General features: G+C 49.2%; 1 protein-coding gene across 2 annotated transcripts in view; it reads right to left on the bottom strand.

Moving 5' to 3' along the window:
• Positions 1–27295, bottom strand: part of Osbpl10 (oxysterol binding protein like 10) — a 247782-nt gene that overhangs the window by 60480 nt on the left and 160007 nt on the right. For both annotated transcript variants that reach the window (XM_032911026.1, XM_032911025.1), the window contains one exon: positions 2724–2934. In XM_032911026.1, the coding sequence (XP_032766917.1) occupies positions 2724–2934 (211 nt within the window). The remainder of the gene's footprint in view (positions 1–2723; positions 2935–27295) is intronic.

Raw genomic sequence — 27295 nt, 5'->3', positions numbered from 1 at the left:
CTGAAAAGCCCAATCGCTTTATTATTCTTCCTTGCAAACCTCTCTAAAAACATTAAAGATGCGTCACATCCCGTCCCGTCCCCCACCCTGGCCCCAAGACAGGCCTGGGAGTCAGACAGCACAGAAGGGAGCAGGTGTGTCTGAAAGGTCACTTGAGACAAAAGATCTGTAGACAAAGGTGCCTCAGCCAACCAGCTTCCCAGAAGACACTTGGAAACCTTACAGGAGATGGACTACTATGACAACACAAGGGGCAGGGGTAGATATCAGCAGAGTGCTTGCCTAGCATGCACAAAGCCCTGGGTTCAGTTCCCAGCACTGCATAAAGTGTGGTTGGGAGGTAGAGGCAAGAAGACGAGAAGTTCAAGGTCCATGGCCATGTATGAGAGTCTGTCTTTAAAATTCATGTTGGGAGAAAAAGAAAGAGAGGTGGACAGAGTCCGGAAAGGAGAGGGAGTGTGGAGAGCTCTTGGTGCCGCCTTCTCAGATACTGGTAAGAATTTGACATTGGGCAAGGACAAGGAAGTGGGCTCAGGAGGAGTACAGCTGAAGACTGTGCTCTCTGTACCCTGATGGGTCTTGTTGAGACCCTGAATACAGTAACCATGGGACCTTTGCTTATGTCTTGCTACTGTTTATGCCTTGGGACTGACCATATTCTTTGTATGTGCTTAGAATGATACAAAATAAACCCGCTTCAGCCTCAGCACTGGCTGGAGTCATGTTATAGTGTTGTCTAATTGTCTTTTTCTTTCTTTAATCCTCCCTCACTCCCTTAAGACCCAGTTGACTGTCTGAGCTGGCTTGGTCAAGGGAGAAGGAGGTGGGAAGAGGGAGAGGGGTGTGTGTGTGTGTGTGTGTGTGTGTGTGTGTGTGTGTGTGTGTGTGTTTGTGTGTGCCTCAAAAATTCACTTTGATTATAAAAACACAGGGCAAGAATCAAAAAGCCAAGGCACGGTAAGCCAGAATTATACACAGGGGTGTTTGCTGAGCTGCAGGCACGGCAGCTGTGAAAACTCTGGACGGTTTTGCTTCCGTTCGCCATCTTGGCCTTCCTTAGACAGAAGCACATCTTTACCAGTGTCTGTCAGGCTACTATGGCTCTGGCAACCCCTGAGCAGATGTTGAGCAAACACACTTTGTAACTCTCACCCTGATTTGTGAAGACCGGATGTAACAGGGGACTCCCTTTCTCATCAGAATGTGGTGCGCACTTAAACAGCGCATGTTCATTGTTTTAGAAACCGTTAGGTAGGAACTCGTCAGTCCTAGAGTTGGATCCAGAGGGGACCGATCAGGTTTCAGGTTCCCACTAATCCAGTCATGCGGGATGGCACAGTGGTAAGTGGAGATGCTTTCCAACTTCCAGCTGGCTTGACAAAATGATCATGGAGGATGGCTGGGGCTTGGGGAGACAGCTCGGTGGAGGAAGGGCTTGCTGTGCAACCTTGAGGGCTGAGTCTGACCTCTTGTGCGCAGGTCAAAATTAAAGAGCAGGCACCCTCGTTGGAATTAGTGATCCAAGTGTCAGGAGGGCAGACATAGGTGGGTCCTTAGGCACCCTGTCTGGACAATCTGGTCTACTGTTCATTTTTAAAATGATTTACTTTTAATTATGCGTATGTGTGTAGCACAGGAGGGAGGGGTGTGATGGATGCAGGCACATGAGTATAGGCATCTGTGGAGGCAAAGGGGGCATCAGATTCCCGGGGCTGGAATTACAGTCAGCCATGTGCCAACTGATGTGGACACTGGGAACCCAGCTCTACCAAGTGCTCTTAACCCGGAGACAACTCTACCCCCCCCAACCCCCCCAGAGTATTCTTATAACCTATCCGAAGCCTGAAATCATTTATTTATTAGGTTTGGGTTTTGGTGTGTCCTGAGACGGAGTATTGAACCGTTTCCCCTCAAGCTATTTCCGTCTTCAGTATTGAATTTACCCTTCAGTGATGTCTTTCTGCCTGCTTACTAGTTACTCCTCAGAGAGGACTGAATTCTCTCAGAGCCCTATGTTCCCGCCCCTGGCTTTTAGAAGAGGAACTAGCAATGCTTCTGGAATGTTCTGCAGCAAAATCCTCCCACATGACCAGCCCCACTGTCCCTAAAGGGATTCGCATGAACCCGTCCTTTAGAGGGAGCGAACGGGACGGAAAGGAGAGGTCACGTGTAGCTCTGTCACCTGTTGTGGCTGCTAACCTGTAAAGGATGGACGCCATGGAAACACGGGGTGAAGGGCACGCAGTGACGACTCTGAAAGGTGACAAGTTGAGGATGGCAGTCACAGACAGAATAAAACACCAGGGCCAGGCTGCCAGATCCACGAGGACACTTGACAGCCCTCGGGTACACAGTGGGTGCCTTTTTACAGGATGGTACACCACTGGGGAGGAGGGACGGAGACTTAACTGGACCGAAAGATAGCTGGGTGGATAGAGAAAGAGTAGGGCATGGCGGTCCACACCTATAACTGCCTCGCTAAGAATCCTAAGGCAGGAGGATCAGCATAAGATCAAGGCTAGCCTAGGCTATGTAGTGAGTTCAAAGCCACCCTGGACATTAACATCCTCTCTCAGGAAACTAAGAATAAATGAATGTGTGGGATGGCACGGGAGGCACACGAAGGTCATCAAGGCGAAGGCACAGGATGAGGCGCAGACATGTAGTCAGGGGATCACCCATCTCAACGAGACAAGCTCGGGGGCTGGGAGCGCAGCACTCACCTGAGGCTCCTGGCTTGTGGCTGGGTGGGCCAGCCTGGCGCACGCTCTGCTGGAGCAGGGTGAGGCACTCCCCGAGACAGCTGAGGGTGGCGGCGGAGGTAGCCTTCAGGAGAAGCAGGTCCTGGTCCAAGGCAGTGAGGGGGCCTGAGCCTGGCAGGGACTCGATGGCATGCACGAGGTTCTTCTGCTGGCCTTCCACCTGGTTCATCATCTAGAAAACAAAGACTCGGCATGAAGGGAAGTTTGTGTGTGTGTGTGTGTGTGTGTGTGTGTGTGTGTGTGTGTGTGTGTGTGTGAGAGAGAGAGAGAGAGAGAGAGAGAGAGAGAGAGAGAGAGAGAGAGAGAGACTCCAAGCCCACATGGAAGGTGCTGGATGGAGCTAGATGGAGCTGGATGGAATTGCACGGAGCTGGACAGAACTGGATGAAGCTGGATGGAGCTGGACAGAGCTGGACAGAAGCAGTGAGCTCTGCCTATAGGGTGCTCTTCCCGTGCTTGGCCTTTACGGTGCCTGGGTCTGGATTTATGCCCCAAACACTGACCCAAAGAGAATGTTGGAATGCCGCAGAGCTGAAAAGGGATGGCAGACCCATGGGGCACTACTTTACAGGGATTCAGGAAATGAGTCAATAGTAATTACATTAAAAGCCAGAAGCCCTGGAGTACGGAGATAGCTCAGTTGGTAGAGACCTCGCCTGGCATACACAAATCTCTGGGTTCAAGCCACAGCACCACATAAAGCATGGCATGGTGTTGCATGCCTATAATCCCAGAGCTAGGAAGGTAGAGGCAGGAGGGTCAGAAGTTCAAGGTCATTCTCAACTACGTGATGAGTTCAAAGTCAGCCTAGGCTGTGAGATGCCTTGAAAGAAAATGCAGATCTTTGCAACCCTCCTCTACACTCTGCTTCTAGGGAGGGCTCTCCCTCTCTGAGCAAGGGTTGTTTCTCGATTTCCTTCCGGCTCCGGTCGGTCACTTCCAACCACTGCCATCCCAAGCAGAGAGAAATTAGGAGCTGAAGTGAGAAAGGTCATGGTGAAGCCACTGCCACACCATCCCACTCCACACATAGGACATAAACTACATAGGACAAACGTTCTGTCACCAGGTAAGGCATGGGGACGAGGAGGGCAGCCAGGAACAGTAGACTCAGCCCTAAGCCCTGGCTCAGCCCATACAAAATTTAAGGAAGCCTCCTCGTGGCCTGCCTTCAGTTGGCCAGCTTATCAGAAGGCAAACAGCAGCCTGACTGTGTCTTTGAATGTGGAGAGAGCACTCCACCGGGAGCTAGCGGAGTACTTGACGGTTATCTTGTGCCATTTGGGCCCCTTGCGTTTTACAGTTTGTCACATTAAGGAGGAGGCAGTACATAAAGTGCTGAGGACCATCTAAAGGACAATCAGTCATTGCAAGGAGAGGGTGAGAGCGACGGCCCAAGGTCAGGGGGCTGCTGACACAGCCAGCCAGCGTCTGGGCTGCACACACGGGCCCATTGCTCTTTGGGCTTTCCCACAAAACCTGTTCTCCACCTAGAGTGACATTCCCTGCTCCGTCCCTGTCAATCCCAGAGGATTCCTGTCACCAGCATGGTGGATGGAGCTGGAAGAAGTAGCAAGTGTAAGAGCTCTACAGCTGGGCCCACCGCTCTCCCGTGTTTGATTCCATAGGCCCATGGGCCTGAGCACTGGGTCCACAGCGAGGCGCTGCTGTTACGGGTTTAGGGGAGCCTGTGGAGGTGGAAGAAGGAGCTCATTAGGGGATGGGCCTGGAGGGTGGGGAGCCCATTCTGCTTCTGTTCTCTGAAAGGTGAGCAAACGGCTGTATCGCCCCCACTGCTGCATAGCTGTGCTCTCACTGGCACCACTGACTCCTCACAGCATGAGCTAAAATGAACCTCTCTTCCCTTAGGTTGCTTCTTGTCAGATATTTTGTCACAAAGAAAAGCAGAAGACTGGAGAGATGGCTCAGCGGTTAAGAGCACCGGCAGCTCTTCCAGACGTCCTGAGTTCAAATCCCAGCAACCACATGGTGGCTCACAACCATCTGTAATGGGATCAGATGCCCTCTTCTGGTGTGTCTGAAGACAGCTACAGTGTACTGATACATAATAAATAAATAAATCTTTAAAAAGAAAAGAAAGAAAAGCAGCAAATAATGCCAAGCATGGGCTCCCAGCCATGTTTGCTTTGAAAACAAATGCCATTTTCTATTATTTGTGTACTCGTGTACTTTAACCAAAAAAAAGCTCATCTGGGTCGGGGAGATGCTCTGTCAGCCCGGTGCCTGCTGGGCAAGCTTGGGGACCTGGGTTTGATTCCTAGAAGCCACATCAAGAAGTGCGTCCCTGTAACCACAGGAAGATCAATCCCTAGAGCAGGCTGGCCGGCTAGCCCAGGCTAACTGGCAAACCTAAGGTCCAGTGAGAGACTGTCTCAAAAAGTATGACACAGGAAGATTACAGAAGATACACAGTGTTGACCTCCAGTCTACACACACAGGCATACAAAAACATACACATGTACACGCACACACATGCACGTATACGCAGCATATTCTCTCTCTTCCCCCATCCATTTCAATGTCACAGGATGTTTTTAATCACCCACGCTCATAAAAACACCGCAGAGACACCATCTGGATCCCCCTCACTTTACTGTGCACACCCATAATCTGGCTGTGCCGTTTGGCCTCTGCAGCTCAGAGAGGCTGGACCAGCCATTCTGCCCCGCTGGACAGCACCTGAGACACCGCAGGGCTCAGCTGGATTTTCTCTCTGCCTCCTCCAGGCAGCTTCTTGAATCAATCTAAATTAACACCGTGGCCCAGGGCTGAGGGTGCAGTCCCGGGGTGATGGTGGAGGTGATAGGACACTTGCCCAGCATGCAAAGCCCTGGGTTTGATCCCAGTACCGTGTGAATTGAGCGTATGTACCCTCACACACCTAGACCAGCCCTCAGGAGTGGAGATGGTCAATCTCAGCCATGTCAAAAATTCAAGGAAGCCAAAGACCGTCTTAAAAAAGGAAAAGAACTGCAATTCAGGCTGAGTTCCTTGCACCCCTCCTCGGCAGCTTGAGCTTCTGAGGCATTGATCCCCTCTGACAGCAGGCGTTGGCTCTGCTCTGTGACACTGGTCTGTGGATGGGGGACCACTGTCCCCACTGTGTACCCACAAATCCCAGATGCGGACTGAAAAACCGAGTCCCAACATTGACGTTCTCTCATCGAAGTGCAGGGGGATTTATCTCGGACCCAAAGTTTAAAGTTTAAACCACCCTGCTCAATAAGCAAACAGGGTTTTGGACTTCTAAGTCCTTTAGTTCACTAAGGAACCATATCTTTTTTTAAAATCAGTTTCGGCTTGCCAAGAGATACCACCAAATGGTTAAGTTTAATGTCAAACAAGATAAAATATCGAAGTGGCCGCTGACGGCCAACTATATGTAAATCTGCTAACGGAGAAAATGGAATTTTATACTATTAGTAGGACTCAGCACTTTCTCAAAATTCTTACCATAAAACTTAGTCTTGGAAAAATGATGTGTCCCCTCCCCACCAAGAACATAATGGTGAAGGCCATAATCAATTTTTTTTTTTTTTAACTGTTACGAACAGTGCTTTAAAGCTTAACAAGAAAGATAAGCAAGAAGGAGCGGCCAGCGGATATGGAATATTCTCAGTTTTAATCAACAAAGAGACCCATATTCCAATGATATCGTACAGTATGAATACTTGCTATTCTGCAAGCATGAGCCATTATGCACAAAACAGGCTGATGGGATACCCTATTCTACTGCCACAGAAGCCTGCGCGCCCAGAGATGGGGCCGCACGTCAGCTCTCTGAAAGCATTCAGCAGGATCTACCAAGAGCCCAGGACCAGAGGCAGGGAGACCTTAGGCTGAGGTACTTGGAAGCAGGGTTGGGGCTTCTGTTTACAAGGCTAGAGATACCCTGGGACCCAGTGGGAGAGGGACGGGGTGGACCTGCAAGCCTCTGCCCTGGGACCTAATTGTGTTTAAATGTCAACGGCACCCCCTGGAGCAACTCTGTACCTGGTATAAGGCATCTATTGGCTTTCATCACCATTCTCCTGAGCATGGAAGATAACCAGAAGAGAACTCCAGTTCCTGAGGGTGTGGCGGCCCCTTCTGCCCTCCATGGGCACTGCACACACCGTGCACAGTGCAGGGGAAACACCCACACACAGAAAAGAAAAGAAAACCCAGGGGTAGCAAGATGGCTTAGTGGGTAAAGATTCTTACCACCAAGCCTAACCGGGACCTACATGGTGGGAAAAGAGAACCGACTCCTACAAGTTACCTTCTGACCTCCATGTGTATGCCACGTCACAACACACACACACACACACACACCACATACACACACATATCCCAAACACACCACACACACACACACACCACATACACACACACACACACACACACATACACCAAACACACATGCAAACACACACCACATACACACCACATACACACACACACCACATACACACACACACAACACACATACACACACACACACCACACACACACCACATACACACACACACACACACACCACACACACACACACACACACACACACCACACACACACACATACACATACACACCACACACACACACACACCATACACACACACACCACACACACACACACCACACACACACACCACACACACCACACACACACACACATCCCAACACACACCACACACACACACACACACACACACACCACACCACACACACACACACACACACACACACACACACACACACACACCACACACACACACACACACACACACACCACACACACACACATCCCAAACACACATACCACACCACACCACACACATACACACCACATACACACACACACACACACACACACACACACACACACACACACCCACACACCCCACACACACACACACACACACCACACACACACACACCACACACACACACACACACACACACACACACACACCACACACCACACACCACACACACACACACACACACACCACACACACATCACACACACACACACACCCCACATACACCACACATCACACACACACACACACACATACAGCACTCTTTTTTTTTAAAGAACAAAGCAAGTACAAATTTCGACTTAAAGTCTGGTATTTGGCTTCTCAAGGGCACCACCCACCTGTAACATAGGCACAAAAATGGATCCCAAATTAAATGTCAAAGGCACAGATATACATCAGGCTGCATTTCCCAGATAACCCACTTCATAAAAGTAGGGAACCCCTGGCCAGTTCCCACAGCACTTGCAGAGGCAACACGCAGTAAAGAATCAAATCAGGGAGTCAGGGCTAACAGTCATTGGCTGCATGGAAACGTTGGATGCCGAAACCAGGAACAGTGCTCAGTAGCCCAAACCCACACGTTTAAATCCTCCTTGAAAAAGTTGAAGGAAGCTTCGGAGGGGGATGGGCAAACAAGGGCCTCCTCCGTCCCTGCTTCTGGCTTTTCTCAGCTGCAAACCTTCACGCTGGTAGTCGAGGTGTCTGCAAAGGCCAGTGCCAACAAGGTCGGTCACCCATCCCTTATGTAACACAGATCACTGTGCCTCGTGACCACAGATTTCTCCTAGATCAGAAGCCAGGCCAGGCTGTGTGCTTTGGTTGGCAGAGCCTACACGGGCTACCTGGGGCCTTCCGGAACTCAATCTACCCTGCTCGGAAGTAGTGACAACCCACCCCACTGACTAAGTACGGGGTATTCTTCTTCTGTTTACTAACAGTCTTTGGAGACAAACAAGCTAATCCATCCTTCATGGCTGAAAAAAATTCCACTGTGTTTGTATATGCGCATGCACGTGTGTATGTGTGTATGTGTCTGGTATGTGTGGTATGTGTGTGTAGTGTGGTGGCCATGTATATGAAAGTGTGTGTGTGGTGTGTATATGCATGTATATGCATATGTATGAAAGTGTGTGGTATGTGTAGTGTGTATGTGTGTGTGTGGTATTTTGTGAATCGTGCATGTACATGCTGTGTGTTTTGTATATTGTGTGTGTGGTGTATGTGTGTGTCGTGTGTGTATATAGGTGTGTATATGTGTGTGGTGTGTGTATATAGGTGTGTGTGTCTGGTGTGGTGGGTGTGTGTGTGTGGTGTGTGGTGGGCATGTGCATGTGTATGATCTGTATGCTCTGTGTGTGGTATGTGGTGTGTATAGTTTATGTGTATGAAAGTATGTGTACTGTGTTTGTGTGCATGTGTGTGGTATGTGTGTGTGTTGTGTATGTGTATATAGGTGTGTGTGTGTGTGTGTGTGTGTGTGTGTGTATGTGTGATGCTGTTTATCCACTCCTCTGCTGTTGGACACTAGACTGTTACTTCCTGATCTTTATCTAGTCTCAATCCAGCCCCTACACAGTGAACCAAACTTCCCATTCTTAGTATTCTGACCTTGTCTCCTCCCTGCAGAGACACAACCACTGCTCTGCGCCTGAGGAGCCCCTCCTTACCCCACCAAATACTGAACAATACCTGACCTTGTCTGCTCAGTAGATTCTACTGTTAACATGTAGAGAGCTGGCTCAGAAGTTAAGACCACTCGCCGCTCGTGCAGAGGACTGAGGTTCAACTCTCAGCCCCTATGTGGAGACTCACAACCATTCTGAGCTCAGTTCCAGGAGATCCAATCCGATGTCCTCTTCTGAGTGCCTCAGGTGCCAGGCGAGCGTGCACAGACACACATGCACACAACGCAGACAAAACACTCCAATACATAGGATAAATGACTCTGTAGAGAATACCTAGAGGGCTGACATTGCCATGCAATAGCTTTTCCCATGATTCTCCTGTGCAATTCCACCCACCCTGCAACACCTCAACTTTGCTCCCTCCTACCCCAGAGAATACTGACCTGGAATAACAGAGCTTGCTTTTCCGAGAATCCAAGGACACTTCCCATAATGCAAACCACAACCTCCTCCAGGCCAGTCCTAACCACCCTAGTGCTTTCATCTAAAGCGACACTGCCTTCTCTCTCCACTGTGGCTTTCAGCCCACTGAGATGTGGCCCCAAAGAAACTGGAATTTCTCCCCCAAGAATCTCACAGTGGGAGAAGGAAAAGGCAGAAGGTTGGTGACCTAGAGAGGGACCCTTGGAAGAGATCTCACAGACGACCTGTCAGGTCACCTTGACAGGAGAGAAGGGAGCCCAGAGCATTGTGGGTCAATGATAGGCAGGACCACCCTGACGGTACTGGTTAGCTCTGGGGTTCCCCACCCCCTCCTGCCACTCCACCTGCCCCATCTCATTTTGTTTTAGTAACTCAATTGCACGGTTCTTAAATATGTTTTTTGTTTGTTTTGTTTTGTTTCATTTTGTTTTGTTTTAGCTGACAATTGATCCTGCACCAGAACGCTCAGACACACCTGTGAGGGATCCCCAGGCAAGCAGACACAGCATCCTGGAGTCACTCCAGCTGGAAGTGGCTGGTCAGAAGCTGCATGAATGCAGTCAGAGAGAGGACTCATTCCCGTCTCCAGACCTGGCAGGAGGAAGGTATTCACTACTGTTTGCTCAGTGCTGCTCTGGGTTCCCAGCCAATTTGCTTCGGATGTCGGAGGCCATTACTAACTTTGATTGTCACAGAATGACTTAAACCATCTCTGTCCGCTCCCATGCCCGGCTGGCTGGACAGGAGAATGGCATTTTTCCATCTCAACGTTATAACAGCTGGCCTTTGGCATGGGCTTTGTGAGGGAGGAAAGTGTGCCGGGTGGGACTGTCACTTCTGAGCCGTTCCAGCTCCTCAGCGTAACGTCTGCTGGGCCAGGAAGTTCCAGAGATGTTTATAAACCAGCTCATACTGCCCCAGGCAGAGGGCAGGGGCAAAGGGCAAAAGCAACCGCACATGCACACGCACACTCACATGCACGCACACTCACAGGCACATGCACATGCACAGGCACATGCACACGCACACACATGTTCAAAAGCCTTTCTGAAAAGGGCCAGCCTTGATTTCCTATGAATTTCACTTCCTTTTCTCCAACTTTTCTGAAACCACTACTGCATCATGCCACCCCAGCTCTACGCCACAGTAATGCAAAATACAAATTTCCTCTTTCCAAACACCTAAGAAGCCAGCCTGGAGGGACAGAAGTCTTGGGACAGTCGAGAGACCCAGGCTAGGGAGACCGCACAAGAGTGGGGTCCTGGGTTTGAATCTCCAACATCACACGAAAACCCAGGCGTGCGACTGGCGACACTGTCAGCCCGTGAAGATGGCTGCTCGGTATAGGGCAGTGTACTCTGTGTGGTGCTGGAGATCACACCCTGGGTCTCACACACCAGGCAGACACTACCACTGAGCTACACCACCACTGAGCTACACCACCACTGAGCTACACCACCACTGAGCTACACCACCACTGAGCTACACCACCACTGAGCTACGCCTTCAGCCGGGACCCATTCCCAAAGCCATCCCCATTACTCCTTATGTGTACATCAAGCCGGTTTTACTACATATCCCAGGCTAGCCCAGAGCTCATGGCCCTGTTGCCTGAGCCTCCTAAGAGCTGTACAGTGACAGGTGCATATCAACATCCTGTATTCTTGCTGAGAGGAAAACCGAGGCACGGAGTATTTTTAGAACCGTGTACAAGAAGCCACAAACATGACACCCCTGCTTTCACCGTGCCGTGTAACAAGTGTCTCTCTCGAACAAGGTTTGCTGTGAGCTCATCTCTTTGGAAACAATGGACCCATGAGCAGCTTTGAAAGCTAAGACGTTCCCTTCCCAGACAGAAACCTGCCAACTGTGGAGCAAGCTCCTTTCGTGAGAGTGCGTCCTGTCTGTCCCAGGAAGGGATGGGCAGCAAGGAGAGACCGTCCTCCCGGGGAAGGCACCAAACTCTACCCGCATCGCCGTCCCCTGCTCTTGGTGCAAAGGGCACCTAGGACACCCACCTCCCTGTATGCGTCTGAGGAGGACAACGGTTGCCTTCAAACTTGCAGTCAAGGCCAGGGCTGAAGCTCACACACTCTTCTGCGTATCCCCCATGCAGAATGGCTTCTTTCCTGACTGTTTTACCACAGGGGTCCCTCCCAACTAAGAGTCACAAAGCACAGAGAGAAACTTCTTTTTCATCCTCTACAATACTTACATTTCTAAGTAAAAATTTAAGTTAAACTATAAAATATTTCTTTTTAAAAAGCTAAATAAATTAAAATATCTATCACGCATTAAAAATGTTAACATCTGGTACATGAACTTATTGTGAAAATGTGCGTACTCTTTATTTTTTATGAAACCAGTTGTACAGCTGACTCTGTACAGTGTGCAGCAGAGGACCAATTTTCTGTATGTGTGTGGCAGGGGACCGTGCGGCCAGACAGAAGAACTAGTAAGGTTGTAGCAAGTTCAGAAAACTGATAAATCTCCTAATTGAGAATGACAGGAATAGGAACTAGATCCCCACGAAGAGGACCATGGCAACCAGTCATGTAGCATAAAAACCTAGAGTCTCCACAGCTGATGAGTATCTAGAGAGACCCTGAGTATTTAGCCAGTGAGCTTCCCTTCCTGAGCATCCCTTCCTGCAAAAGGTATTTAATCCCTGGTTCACCCTGAGTAAGACATATGCATCTTCATCTGCCATGAATGCAACAGTTTGGACAAGCAAGGACCATCCCCTTCATCAGGGAACCCCGGGGTGGGGCTTCGTCATACACATAGGCTCCCTAGAAGGCCCCTGTCCCAGCCCCTCCTTCTGGCACTCGCTTGGAGCCAAATCGGATTCCACCCCTGTCCCAGGGCCTGCGGACTCAGTTCCCAACTCTTCCCGGTTCCTGGGTCCCCAGGAACCACAGCCTCTCACCTCCCATTTTCACCCGGAGAAACACAGGCTGGGACCCCTCTCCCAGACCGCATTTTGTCTTCCCTGAGTGATGTGGGTGCTCCGGCATCTCAGAGGCAAGGCAGAAACGCAGAACGGCAGTATGGAGCCTTGCGAATTCTGTAAATAATGTCATCAGATCCATGGTACTACTTGAAATACGGCAGCTCACTCCACCAGACAGAGAGCCCACCACACAGCTCATAGCCCACCACATTCCCTGCCCTGCACTACTGCAGGTCACTCACACACACACACACACACACACACACACACCCAACCCCGGGCCCACCAGCCATGGATCACAATGATCTGTGACTTTTTTCTCTGGAATAAACCACAGTCCAGCACACCTCTCTGCAGCTAAGTCTCAGCACAGGTCACTGGAAGAGGATTTGCAGGGCCTTTGGTACTTAGCATTCTATGGCCTCCAATAAACACCACGTGCTCCCCACTCGAAGAAAACGACCCCGACCTGTCCTTCGTCGGCAGCATGAGCTGCCCGTGTCACATGCCAGTGGCACTTTCTGCTTGATCAAGTTTATAATAAAAAGATTAATAAAAAGACTCCAACCCAGCCATCGTTTTAACCCCGTGTCCATGTCCTGATACAGATAATTTCTCAAGCCCGTCAGTGATGGCGCTCGCCTTTAATCCCAGCACTCCAGAGGCAGAAGCAGGGGGAACTCTGAGGCCAGCCTGGTCTACAGAGTGAGTGCCAGGACAGCCAAGGATACATTCTGGAGTCAAAGAAATGACTTGGTGGGTAAAGATGGCAGCCACCAAGCCTGGTGACCCTAGAGCCCACAAAGTGGAGAGAACCAGCTCCGGCTAGCTATCCTCTGACCTCAACAGGCAGGCTATAGCACACGTGTGCCCAGATAAGTACACACGCCAATACACACACAAAAAAACCAATGATTTTAAAATGTTCATATCCTGTAAACAAAATTTAAAGCAAATAAGATTAAAGGGGAAACCAGATGTGATGGCTCCAAATTGCAACACAGCACTAAAATCTGAGGCAGAAGGACTACCACGAGTTTGAGGCTGGCTTGAGCTATCCACTGAGTTCCAGGCCAGCTTGGGTTATGAGACCCCCAACTCAAAACAACAGCAGCTGCAAAAATACTAAAAGGAAGTCCAAGCATGTTTTCCCTTATAAGAGCAGAGGTGGAAGTGGACAGGTGGGTGTGGTCACCTGGTGATGGAGAGACTGTGAGGACCTGGGGACACAGATCTCTAAGAAACCAGACTTCCCTCCTGATAGGTCTGAGAGTCAATGAGAACCACTGCCTCAGGTCGTTACAAACTCACAGAACCAACATTCTCTTCAGACCTTCAGGCACCAGTTCTGAATGCTCTAAGTAAAAGCAGCTGTTCTCCTACCCGCGCCAGGTCCACCTGGAGCTCCAGGTGACACAGCTGAACACTTACCTGAGAGAAATGAAGACACCTGGAGCTCCAGGTGACACAGCTGGACATTTTCCCTGTGAGAAATGAAGACACCTGGAGCTCCAGGTGACACAGCTGAACACTTACCCTGAGAGAACTGAAGACACCTGGAGCTCCAGGTGACACAGCTGAACACTTACCCTGAGAGAACTGAAGACACCTGGAGCTCCAGGTGACACAGCTGGACATTTTCCCTGTGAGAACTGAAGACACCGGGAGCTCCAGGTGACACAGCTGGCCATTACCCTGAGAGAACTGAAGACACCTTTGCTCTCTACACTTTCCCTACTCTCTTGCCTCTGGGATCTTGCTCTGAACTCTTAAGGCTCCTGAGTTCTCATGACTTATATAGACACCATCCAGACAGGACACACAGGGCATAGTGTGGGAGATAAGCAACTTAGAACAGAGGAGAGGAATACATACATCCAATGGGGAAAGGGAGAAATCGTCAAAGAGATCACTAGAAAGGCTTTACCCTGCTCCTAGAGCCTCTGGGAGACACTCAGCAAACATAGTACCCATGTGTGATGTTTCTCCCCGCCAATCAGATGCCATTACACGTCTGCCAAATAAAACAAAATCCCCAAAGGCCAGCTTACCTCCGCCCTGGTGCGAACATGAGAATTCTCCTTACAGCGTCTTATAGACTGAACTTCCGCCAAAGGTAAACATGTGAGAGCCTTTCCCTCATCCCTTCTCTCCTGTCATACACAATAAGCAGCCAAGCTCAGAGGCACTAAGTGTGCTGATAGTAAGCTTACGGTGTTCACTAGCCACTTTTCTCAGTGCTATAACAAACCAAACCAAGAGCCACCTTTTGCACTTTATCCCCACCTCACGGGATTATGCAGCTCACATCCGAGATGAGTCTTTCTTCCTCGGTTACATTAACCTCTTTGGAAACACCTACACACTCAGAGGCAGGTGTGTCTCCCAGGTGATTCCAAACCCAGTCAGGTTGACGTCAAACACGGACTTTCATAGATCACTTCCAGAAAAGTATTTTTCTTTTCCAAAAAGAGCAGGATGCCTCTGAGATTCCCTAAAGAAAAAAAACTCCACATCAAACCTCAGCTCTAACTGGATGTCCTGCTTGGGTCTGGAATCCCTACACTCGGGAGCCTGAGGCAGGAGGATTGCCACGAGTTCAAAGCTAGGGACATGGTGAGACCCTCTTCTCAAAACAACAAAGCTGAGATTCTAACCTCCGCTGCTGGTGGAACAGGGCCTGAAGTCAGCCAGCGAATGTCTGCTACTTGCTTTTGAAGTTTAATTACTGTGTTTGGTTCAGATATCCCCTCAGAGGTACACAAAGTTCTGAAACGAATCTCACGCCTGCCAATTACTTTCAAGATGAAAATGCATCTTGAGAAGGTGCTCCAAAGAGGGAAGAAATAGATCAGACCGGAACCTCACCCTCTAGGCAAACCCTTGACAGCTTCGGCACCCTGACAGATGACGCCCTGGAGAGAGAGAGGCACTCATCGGGAATCTGCTCTGTGAATCTGAAGGGGACAGTTGTATTCGGGGATAAGCCACTGGTAATTAAGATTTGCTGTGTCCCTACAGGGTAAATGGACCTGTGGCTACCATTTCACGAGAAAGAACATGAATTGCTCACACCGACTGCTTACAGCATAATCCTGGAGGTGCTCAAATGTAGAACAGAACCGTAGTCCATGGCCCACGGTGCTCGGCAAGAGAGCCCTCACCGTTTGCAGGGGCGGAAATGGGGCCGGCACAAATCTGAACCCAAATCCGTTCTCACTCCTTCCCCACTTCCTCTGACCTTGAGCACAGACAAAACGAAACACGAGCAAAACCCGCAAGCGAAGAAAGGAAATACAATCCCGGTTTGGGAGAAGAACAGGGGTGGGGTTGGGGCTGGCGTTCGGGGCCATCTGAAGGCTAAGAACTTCAGGGTTCAGCAAACAAGGTTCTGTATTTTCCTTGAAGAAAGAGGGGAAACCCAATCATGTTAGCTCAAAAAGAAGACTTACTGACGGTCATCGGAAAGAGCTGCCAAAAATCCACCAGGAACGGGCTCCCCAATCCTCTCCTTCTGAGACATAACTATCTGGCCCTCCATCCCTCATCGCCATGTCCTCTGGTCTCCCCCACCCCATGTCACTGTCTTGTTCATTAGGGAGCCTCCCACACCTCCGCCACCAATGGCGCTAACAAGGCCAGCATTGGAGAGACACACGTACCCAGCTATGTGGCTTGGCTCCTCCTCTCCCAATTTAGGCTCAGCGAGAATGAACGCTGGCCTCAGGGAGGATGTCCCTCTCCAGTCACCTGACACTGAGTGAGTACAGGGAGGACAGTGGTCATGTGACCCCTTCAATTCAGCGCCTCTCCTATCTATGGTTTGTTTGTTTGTTTGTGGGTTTTTGATTTTGTTGTTTGGCTTTTTGGTTTTTTTGTCTAGGTTTACTAGGAGCATAGATTTTTATTTTTTTACTTTGTGTATGTGCTAGTGTGTGCGTTCATGAGCAGGTGCATGTGACTGCATATAGAGGCCAGAGGTGGATGGCAGATGCCTTTCTCAATTACGTCTATATTATTTGTTGACACAGGGTTCTTCACTGGTTCGGCTAGACCGGCTGGCAGCTGGGCTCCAGGGATCTGCCTGTCTCCACACCCTGACGCTTGTGCACCAAGCACCTTACTCACAGCTTGCTACCCAGGCTGAACATTTTCACTTTAAATACTTAGCTACCAATCAAAGGAACAACAAGATTAAATGAAGGCAATAGGTGATGTGATTTGCTTTGTGCTGATGACTTCTTAACCGTGTTTATTATCACGTGTGTGTTCATGGGATGCCAGGGTTGCTGAGGTACACAGCTGGAGGGAACAGGACGACCCTGCAGGAACGACTCTTTCCTCCCACATCCATGTGCTGTCTTACTATCCCGTTGCCGTGATAAATCACTGTGACCCAGGCAACTTATAGAAGAGTTTACCTGGGCTTATGGTTTCACAGGGTTAGAGTCCATGACTGCAGAGCAAAGGTGGAGAGGCAGGAACAGCGAGTGCTCCCATCTCAATCCACAAGCAGGAGGCAGAGAGCACACTGGAAACCACTCCGGATTCTTAAAACCTCAGTGACAACCCTCCCCCCAGAAAGGCCACACCTCCTAATCCTTCCCAAACGGTTCCAAGAACTGGGGACCAAGTATTCAAACATATGACCCCATGGGGTTGGCTGGGACACTCTCATTCTGACTACCGCACACAAGTTCCAGGGATCTAGCTCCAGGCTTGTATAGCAAGCCAACTCACCAGCCTCAATAATGACATTTAACTCAATATAGAAGTCACAAGATATGATGATTTGTATTGGGGGTGGGTGTAGGAAAGAAGATAGGGTCTCTCTCTGGGTCTCTCTCTCTGTCTCTCTCTCTCTCTCTGTCTCTCTCTCTCTGTCTCTCTCTCTCTGTCTCTCTCTGTCTCTCTGCCTCTCTCTCTCTCTCTCTCTCTCTCTCCCTCTCTCTCTCTCTCTCTGCCTCTCTCTCTCTCTCTCTCTCTCTCTCTCTCTCTCTCTCTCTGCCTCTCTCTCTCTCTCTCTGCCTCTCTCTCTCTCTGCCTCTGTCTGTCTCTGCCTCTGTCTCTCTCTCTGCCTCTGCCTCTCCCTCTGCCTCTCTCTCTCTGCCTCTCTCTCTCTCTGTCTCTCTCTCTCTCTCCCTCTCTGTCTCTCTCCCTCCTCTCTCTCTGTCTCTCTCTCTCTCTCTCTCTCTCTCTCTCTGCCTCTCTCTCTCTCTCTCTCTCTCTCTCTCTCTCTCTCTCTCTCTCTCTCTCTCTCCCTCACTCGCCCCCCCCCACACACAACTGGCCTTAAACTCCTGGCTCCCAGGACCCTTCCATTTCAGCTCCGGAGCAGGTGAGCTTCCTGGTGAGCTTCACTGTGTCTGGCTTCAAACAGCTGGGCTTGAGTCAGCCACAACATCACTTAACACTTTCTGTCAGAGACAATTATTCAGACAGCGAGGCATTTCCCTAAACCAATGCCAGTGTGACACGTGTCCCAGGGCTACACGGTTTCCAGTCAGAAGATCCCTGAATGTACTAACGCATGGCTGACACACACCTCTGATGGTCACACGCCATCACCAGCCCAGAGCACGCCACCTCTTCCTGTCACTTACAGTGCGGACTCCTCGGAACTAAACGGTGGAAGAGAAAGGGCTCAGTTTGTGTCCTTCCAGCTCACCTTTCCTCTGGCGATCTCTAAGATCTAGAGAACAACCCGATTTGCACTGCTGTCTGCTCCTTCACATGAAGTCCACAGGTCTAATACTTCAATTAACTTCGTGAAAACTTAAATTACCACAAGGAGCTCTGGCTTTTGCTCTCTCAGGAGGCAATTCTCCTTCGAGCACTCTCTGGCTCCCCCATGCAGTGGCGATTAAAGCAGCCCTGGGGTCACAGAAATAATCTTCTTCCCTTCGTGACCATCGCCAAACAAGCGAAAAAGACAACACTGGGCCCAGAAAGCACAGAATAGGAAAAAATAAACCAAAGGGAGGTTTCGCTGTCTCTGCCCACACTGGGCACGCCACTGCTGGCTTGATCTCAGCTGTCATCCCGTCCCAGCATGCCAGCCTCATTCCTTCAGGTCAACACCCCCCAGGGCGGGCTCCTGAAGGCTCCATGAAGCCTTCTTCCTTTCTGGATTCCTGTCAGCCTTTCCAGTGTGTGCCTTCCCACATCCAGGTCTGAAATCACAATGCCCCAGGTTCTCAAAGCTCTTGCTTCCCCTTACAGCACTTGGGGTGCACACAGAAGGCCAAAGCCTGTTTTCTTGGCATTCAGCTGGTACAGGTTGATGCCAGTCAAGCCCCTGAGGAGACCTAAACACCCATGCTCAAGGCTTTCGATTCTGTCTGCCCCAGAGATGATGCTCTTTCTCAGTAATTATTTTTTTTAATCAACGGTTGAGGCTAATTGTAGCTAATCATGGCATCTGCAATAGGAAAACACATTTCCTTTTCGGTCCAGAAAAATACTCAGACCATCTTCCTCCTGACTTGCCAGGGTTCTGTTAGCTCACCACCTTTAAATGAAGCTTTTAGTAAATACCTACATAGCTGCCTTTCAGCTATTTTTTCACTCGTTTCCCAACTGCAGAAGAAACACCTGCTGTAATTCTTTCCACACTACAGTGGAAATAGATATTTGACTCTGGGGATAAATTGGCTTTATTTCAGCATATATTTAGAAGCAGTGGAAGGCAGGGTCAGACCGAGTGAGGCCACATGGTTCTCGTCCATGGCAGCTGGCTGCAGCCCCCGCCCTCTGTCCCACACCAATACATCAAAGCCCCTAATACTGCAGGCAAAGGGCGGTCCCTGGGGCAAACACAGTTTACCATGTTACTCTCAGCGGAAACAAATGCCAGATTTTTAAAAAAGTTGCTTTGGGTCGGGATTTAGTTTCAGTGGTTAGAGCACTTGCCTAGGAAGGGCAAGGCCCTGGGTTCGGTCCCCAGCTCCGAAAAAAAAAAAAAAAAAGAACCAAAAAAAAAAAAAAAAAAAACAAAGTTGCCTTTATTTAAGGGGCATTTTTCTGCCTTCTCATGAGTAGCTAACAGGCCCTCTGAAAAGCAGGGTTCACCGTCTTAAAAACAAAGGCCATTTCACCTTCTCCAGCACTGTTCTGGGATCACCACAGGACAGGCACCTTTGCCAGACACTGCCCTCACAGGTCAAAAAGGCTAGTGATGCACTGGCTGGCAAGAGTTAGGGAGGGAAGAAAGGGGTCTATAAGGCCTGGTCCCTTAAAGGGTCCAAGGAGGAGCACAGACCTTGCATGTCAAGGAGGTGCCATGTTAAAGTAAACCTCTGTGGCAAACCAGGGCTGCCAGTAGGAGGGGATTCTGGGAAGGGTGAGGCCGGTGAAGATGGTCGTGAAGATGGAGATGCCCCTCGGGCTGAAGCTGGTGGTTCCTAGCCTCCCTCTGAGGAACCTAACTTCACTCTGCCCAGAGTTACCCTTCCAAAGGTAAGAAAAACAAAACAAAACAAAACAAAACAAAACAAAACAAAAACCAAGGTAACTAAGGCTGTTCTCCCACCCAAGAGTGAAGAAACACAGTGACAGTATGACTTTAGTTAAGTGTCTTAAAGTAGTAAAAACACCTCGTGGGTCCTTAAAGAAGCATCTAGAATCCGTTGTCTTAAGATGATATCTGAGAATTCAGGGAGACAGGGCTGGGGAGGGGTGGGGTGAGAGAGAAGGAGACCAGGAAGCTGGGTGGGAAGGATCTGAGAGGAGTTGGGGGAGGGTAAAACGATCTCAATGGGGTTTTCAAAGGATATAATGATACACACAGATACAATGAATACACATATTTAATGGCCAGTTTCTCTACCTAGAAGCATCTTCCTAAGGAAAGGGCCTTTGACTTTCAGTAAATTCTCAGAGGGACTTGTGGCTGACGATCAATCAATCACTAAGAAAAATAAAGTGTAAAGGTGTCTCCAGGCCCAGGGATGTGAGGCCAAGGCTCCTGGTACAGGCAGAGGCTTTTCCTAGTCAAAGAGGCCACAGTCAAGCCTAGGTTCAAGCCTAGACTGGTGGGGGCAGGGGGATGTCTACTTTTCCTTTCTTGTGGGAAAAGAAGGAGCTATGCCAATCCTACTACACACTGTGACACCCCACAGCCGTATCAGCCAATGTAAAGGCTTGGTGGTGGTGTCTGTATGTTTTGTTCTTGCCATTCTGAAGAACGATTGTCAACCACATCAGGACTCCGCGCCTAACCACACACCACACGCCCTCTGCTCTGCGTGAGGCTCACCCCACCCGCGTGTTTCCTGTCTGCTGCCAGCTACCCTGTCTACACACGTATTTATCACTTCTCTAAAGCTGTGACTGACAGGAAGCAGCATAAGGGAAGGCTTCACATGGCTTACAACTGGAAGGGACGCAGCCCAGCCTAGAGAGGAGTCGGAAGTCTAAAGAACGAGGTAAAGACGGAAGCAGAGGGCGGATAGGAAGTAGGACCGGGCAGTGACACCTCAAGTCCCACCCCCAGTAACACACTTCTTCCGGTGAGGCTCCACCTCCTGAAGGTTCCAGAATCCTTTAAGACATCTTCACCAGTTCGAACACTTGAGCCTGGGGCTGAGGCACATTTCACATTTTAAGCCATAACAGGGCCCTTGGCTTCATGGGAAGGTGGTGATATAGAGAGCTGAAGGAGAGGGGTCACTCCCAGCGAGGGAGTTTAAAGATGGAGGAGCAGCAGGCGCTGGGGTTGAGAACATAGCTTCAGACCCTCTTACCACAACCTCAGGCACATTACTTCAAATCGCCTCGGGTTCCTTTCCCACAAAATGGGACTCACTGATGGCTGTCAATCACTCAGGCTTTCACAGGATGACTAACTCCACAACACAGTTGGAAACACTCCTGAGGGGCAGGAGGACTGGGCAAAGCTCTACAGCTATTATGGATATCATGAGGGTTCAGGGAGAAGACAGAGAAGCATTTGGAACAGCAGGAGATGTGAAGGGAACTGGAAAAAAAAGGACCCAGGACAAGATGAGGGCTAACATCAGCAGAAAAACAAACAAACAAAAGTAGGGAATTTTTGTTCTGGATCAATTTTAGCCAAATTCTATGAAACTTGTTTAATTTTAGTACTAATATATGGGCTGGGGATGCCCCTCAGTCAGAAGGATGTTTGCTTAGCATGCACAAAGCCTTAGGTTCCGTCCCCAGCATAATCCCAGCACACCTGGTGCACACCTGTAATCCCAGCACACCTGTTGCACACCTGTAACCCCAGCACACCTGGTGCACACTTGTAATTAGGAAGTGAATGTTACAGAGTCAGAAGTTCAGGGCCATCCACAGCTACAGGCCATGTTCAACACCAGTTAGGTCCTCACTCATAAATCTTAAATCATGCACCGTTCAGAGGAACGTGACAACAATCTCACTCCAAGGCCAGCCATAAAATGAAGAAGAGAAGCAGAATATTAGCAGAGCACTGCAGTACATGTCTGTAAAGCCACCACCTGGGAAGCTAAAGCAAAAGGATTGGCCCGAGTTGAGGCCAGCCTGGGCTATACAGTCATACCCAGTATCAAGAACATTTTAAAGGCCTGGTTATGTGGCTTCGTATCAGAGCGCTTGTGTATCAGGCATGAGGTTCTTGGTTCAAGCTCCAGTACTTAAAAAAACAAGGCAAAACAATCTATTCGATATAAAACATATTAGAGAGCTCTGTGTAGGACTGCTCGCTTAAAGCAGTTTTAAAATAAATCAATAACTTTACTCAGTCAATTATGGCCAATTCTCATCAGTCAGAGTCTCTGGTCACATGCTCATCAGCACAAATGTCACTGCAGGATTCAGGTTCCTTCGCCAAAGTCTTTGGAAAGCAAGAGAGCCCATCCCTGTGGTAGAAAGCAGCTCCTTCATTACGACTTCATCACCTGTGTGATGGCAGGAACAAGGCACACAGGTGCATATGCACACGTAAACATACATGCCATACACACACACAACACACACACACACACAAACACACATCATTGCCCTTTGGTCAACTAGAGTCCAAAACATTAAACAAAAGAAACTTCAGAATAAAGAACTCCAAAAAATTTTTTTGGTTTTATTTTGTTTTACACCTAACTTTATTAGTTTATTTATGTGAATTTGCCTGCAGAGTACTCTGTGAACTACCAGTATGCGCTCAGAAGCCAGAAGATAGCACTGGGTCCCCTGATATTGGAGTTGTAAGCAGCTGTGAGCCACCATGTGGGTGCTGAAAATTGAACCCGGGTTCTCTATAAGAACAGCCATTACTCTTAACCCCTGAGCCAGCGCTCCAGCCCCAGAATTCCTAAGTTTTAAACTCCTAAGTTTAAACTTAAGTTCAGAACTAAATTGTTCCGAGAAGCATGAAAGAATCTCTCCCCAAAGCCAGATGACATGGCCCGTGTGTTTCCAGCATCCAGGAGGCTGGGACTGAGGCTCTCCTTGAGTTCAAAACCACCCTGGGCTACATCGTGAGACAAAACAAAATGGAACCAAGGTCTATGTTGTAGGCTCATGCAGTGCCACGGTGCATGTGTGGTCAGAAGATACCCGATAAAATCTGTTCTCTCCTTCATGGGACCGATGGGTCGAACTCAGTTTCCCAGGCTTCGTGGCAAAAACCTTTCCCCACTGAGCACTCTTTTTCCTTTTTTTTTTTTTTTTTTCGGAGCTGGGGATCGAACCCAGGGCCTTGCACTTGCTAGGCAAGAGCTCTACCACTGAGCTAAATCCCCAACCCCCCCCCCTGAGCACTCTTGAGAGGATGTACAAACACGTTCTGGCTGGTCTACTTCCCTAAGCAGCTCTGGGTTGGTGTGGAGCTTGTGACGGAAGCCAGGCTAGGGTAGAATGACATCAGAGAGCTGTGGCTCAGCTGTGACCCCATTCATGGACCAAGATTGAACGTGGATCAACTAAGACTGCCCTGAATTTCATAACGGAGGGCACGACTGGAAGTCACACTGCCATGCTTCCTGCCATGAAGATAATGAACTAAAACCTCTGAACTCTAAGCGCTCAGATGAAATGTTTTTCTTTATAAGAGTTGCCGTGGCCCTGGTCTCCTCGCAGAAATGAAGCCCTAACTAAGACAAGGTGTCAGAGCTGGGATTTGAACTCCATCCTGCACCACTGACCCTTGGCACACAAGCCTGCAGACCTGAGTTCAATCCCTGGAATCCACACATGGCTGGCTGTGGAGGCTCACCCAGTACTCCCATGGTGGAGTGGGAGGCGGAAACAGAGACTCATGGTCCAGCTTCCTGGGGTGTGAAGAACCAGAAAGAAGAGAGACAACAAGATGGACGGGGAGAAAGCACTCCAGGTTGTGCACCACACCACATACACGCACGCACACGCACATGCACATACACACACAGACACACACACATACACACATGCACACAGACAGACAGACACACACACACAGACACACACATACACACACACATACACACGCACACACACACCCACACATACATGCACATGCACCAAATAAAGTTAAAAAGTAAAAACACCATTCCCAATCCAGCGGCTCAGGCTTCGCTACCTGCTGTGCTCCTCTGATCTTCCCACCCATCTCTGTGTGAGGATGAACCAGGAGGATACAGCAGAGCTTGTGTGACCCCAGCTAGTGGCTGTGTATCTGGAGTTTGTGGGTGACCATAAGAACTCTGGAGCCCTAGGTTTTTGAAGTTCAAATGCATTTTAACGGGCCGCCATCATTTGCAAATGCAGTGTGAGGGAATGCTGAGAGCAGGCGACATTTTCACAGCTGCCTTCAATGTCCGAAGCGGCACACACATCCTCACCTGTACACACCACATTTGCACGTTTCGGTGGCTTTTGAAATACGTAAGCCAGCTAACTGAAACAAGTAGAATGGTTTCCTGAGCCTGGGTGGTAACACACATACACACACACTCACACACACACATGCACACACGCATACACACATGCACACGCATGCACACACACATACATGCACAAACACATACACACATACACACATATACACACACAGATACATACATGCATATGTGTATGTCCATGTATATGTGTGTATAACATATACATTGTATCTATATATACAGATGTCTCTTACCAACAGTGCTATCTATTTGGCTTTTAGGCTCAGCCATTGTAGGGGTTTGGTCTGGTGCTGCTATGCATTCAAATGCTTAATACTGGCCCCCAAGATCTGGATGATCCCCAATGAGGAGATCCTCACATAGCCAAATGATGCTATGTAAACTTTGTTTATCCCTGATTGGTTATTAAAAATACCTACACCCTGGGTTGAGCAGAAGAGAGGGGGCAGTACAAAGGTTCAAGGGGCTTGGAGTCTCAGGCTGGAAATGGGAGAGGAGGAGGAAGAGGGAGGAGAAAGATGAAGAGGAAGAGGTCATCACGGGGTAGCATGGTCAGGAGCACTGGTCACAGGGCTGGCCTGATAGAGTAGGAGGGGCCCAGGCAGAACGTGACAAGTGACATCTCTGAGATCACCACAGGCAAGAAGGCTAAATAGTACAGAGGCTGATATCTGCCCAGCTCCAGGACTTTAAAGCATATTATCCATTCGAAGGTCCCTGAATCTTCTAAAGTTGAATAGAAACCCCTATTCGATATTTAAGGCAACAGGAGGGTGTGGAAACCCCCAGAATAATAATTACCACAACGAGATACTGCCTCACAAATCAAGAGCTAGGCCTTGCCTACTTTCTCAGCCCTTTGAAGGCATTATGGGTACTTCTTTAAGAAAAGCAAAACAGCAACAAAACTCTAAAAATTACATTTATCTGTGCCAAACAGGCACCTGAGGAAAGACAGCCAGATTTACCCCCTAGCCTCCCCGCACATGCACACACATAAAAATATCATATCCAAAAATATACCAATGGCCCACTCTGTATTTTTAAATGATTGGCACATCTGAAGACCCAGATCTATTAAATTAATAGGAAGGAATACAAGTCCCAAACTGAAGATGTGTAATGCCACACCCGTGTGTGTGCGCGTCGATGGCCACCGGACACCATTTAGCTCTGTTCACGCCTCCCTAACTCGCATGCTTCTCTGATTACTAAGTGGGAAAAGACACCACCGGCTCCACGTCAAAGCAGGCGGTTTAATGCGACACGATTATTTTAAAGCACCGTGATGAACCGCGATTGGAGCCGTCAGAACCACGGCGGCTGTTCAAAGCTCAGAAAATATACTCAGAAGACACGGCCCTGAAGATCTAACGGTATCGATTCTCAAGTGGAGCAGACCTGCTCACACGCGCCTCTTTTTACATGGATCATTCTCTGTCTGGGCAGGTCTGACACAACAGGGCCTATTGGATTCACGACCATCACTCAGGGTTAATGATGTCTGCCTGAGCAGCCTTCCGACGCCCCTCTCTGTGGGGTCACAGAGCTATTGTGTTTTAAAGGCCATTTAGAATTTCTGGAAAGGAAACCTGGGAATAGGTCTTCACCGGCTTCATCTCCTGCAGACGGAGAAGCTGAACTTCAGTGGAGAAAGACCAGCAGGAAAGAGAAAGATTTTTCAGTATCTGGGGAAAAGTCGCTAAGATGAAAATATCTGAGGGAACTTGGAGTCCAGGGGTGGGCTCAAAAGAAGGGTGCTCCAGAGGTGGTGACGGGACGTGCAAAGGCCCTGGGGTGAAGGCGGCCTGATCTGGGCATCACAATCGGAGGGGCTTCTAGACCAAGTCGGGGACAGGGAGAAGGGAGAGGACAGGGTCACACAAGGGAGAGTTTCTGACTGCAAGGTCTAGATTTCATTCCACAGGGAAAGAGGGACATTAGGATTTGTTTCAGGTGGGGTTTGTAGTCTCTTTCAAATCTCCATGTTCAGGGAATCAGTAAAATACCCCGATGTACAGTTACACACATACACACACACCCAGATTCAACAGCTGCTCACACCTGTAAGCTTTTCCTTTGATGATTCACACACACACACACACACACACACACACACACACACACACACTGTGTGTGAGCGCTTCCCTAAAACATTAAGTCACAGTGCACTTATTTAAGAGCATCTCGTAAAATCCAGACACTCCAGCTGCCTCACTTCGTAAAGTTTATGGCGTTCCACAGACTTGCCCACATTCAGACGCCCTGACTACCCACACCATTACATCTACATGTAGGATCTGGTGGCTGTCCGCTCTCACCCATCTTGTCATTGCTAGAACATGATACCTGACAGAAACTACATAGGTGGGCCCGGGTTTCTCTCAGCTCACGGTTTCAGAGTACCGAGCATCAGGGGTGGTGGGAGGGGCTCATGGCACTCATCTGCATCCGCAGTCAGGAGGCAGGGAGAGGTGGATGCTCTTCCTGGGCTCACTGTCTCCCCTTTACTTCAGCCCAGCACAGCAGTTCATGGGACGGCGCCACGCACATTCAGGGTGGGTCTTTTCACCTCAACTAACCCAATCTAGAAGCTTCCTCACAGACATGCCAGAGGTTTGTCTCCAAAGTGATTCTAGGTCGTACATCCTATGTCTCTATCTACAGTCTCTTGTCAACAGTAAGACCCTTCCATCGTCCCCTGACACAGAAACTTGAAGAGGGTAAGGCTGTGGTTATTCAGAAGAATCCATTCACATTGTGAT

Source organism: Rattus rattus, chromosome 8 (assembly GCF_011064425.1).
Source record: "Rattus rattus isolate New Zealand chromosome 8, Rrattus_CSIRO_v1, whole genome shotgun sequence".
Lineage (NCBI taxonomy): Eukaryota > Metazoa > Chordata > Mammalia > Rodentia > Muridae > Rattus > Rattus rattus.
Note: the sequence above shows the minus strand (reverse complement) of the source record. Positions and strands in the feature narration are given on the sequence as shown.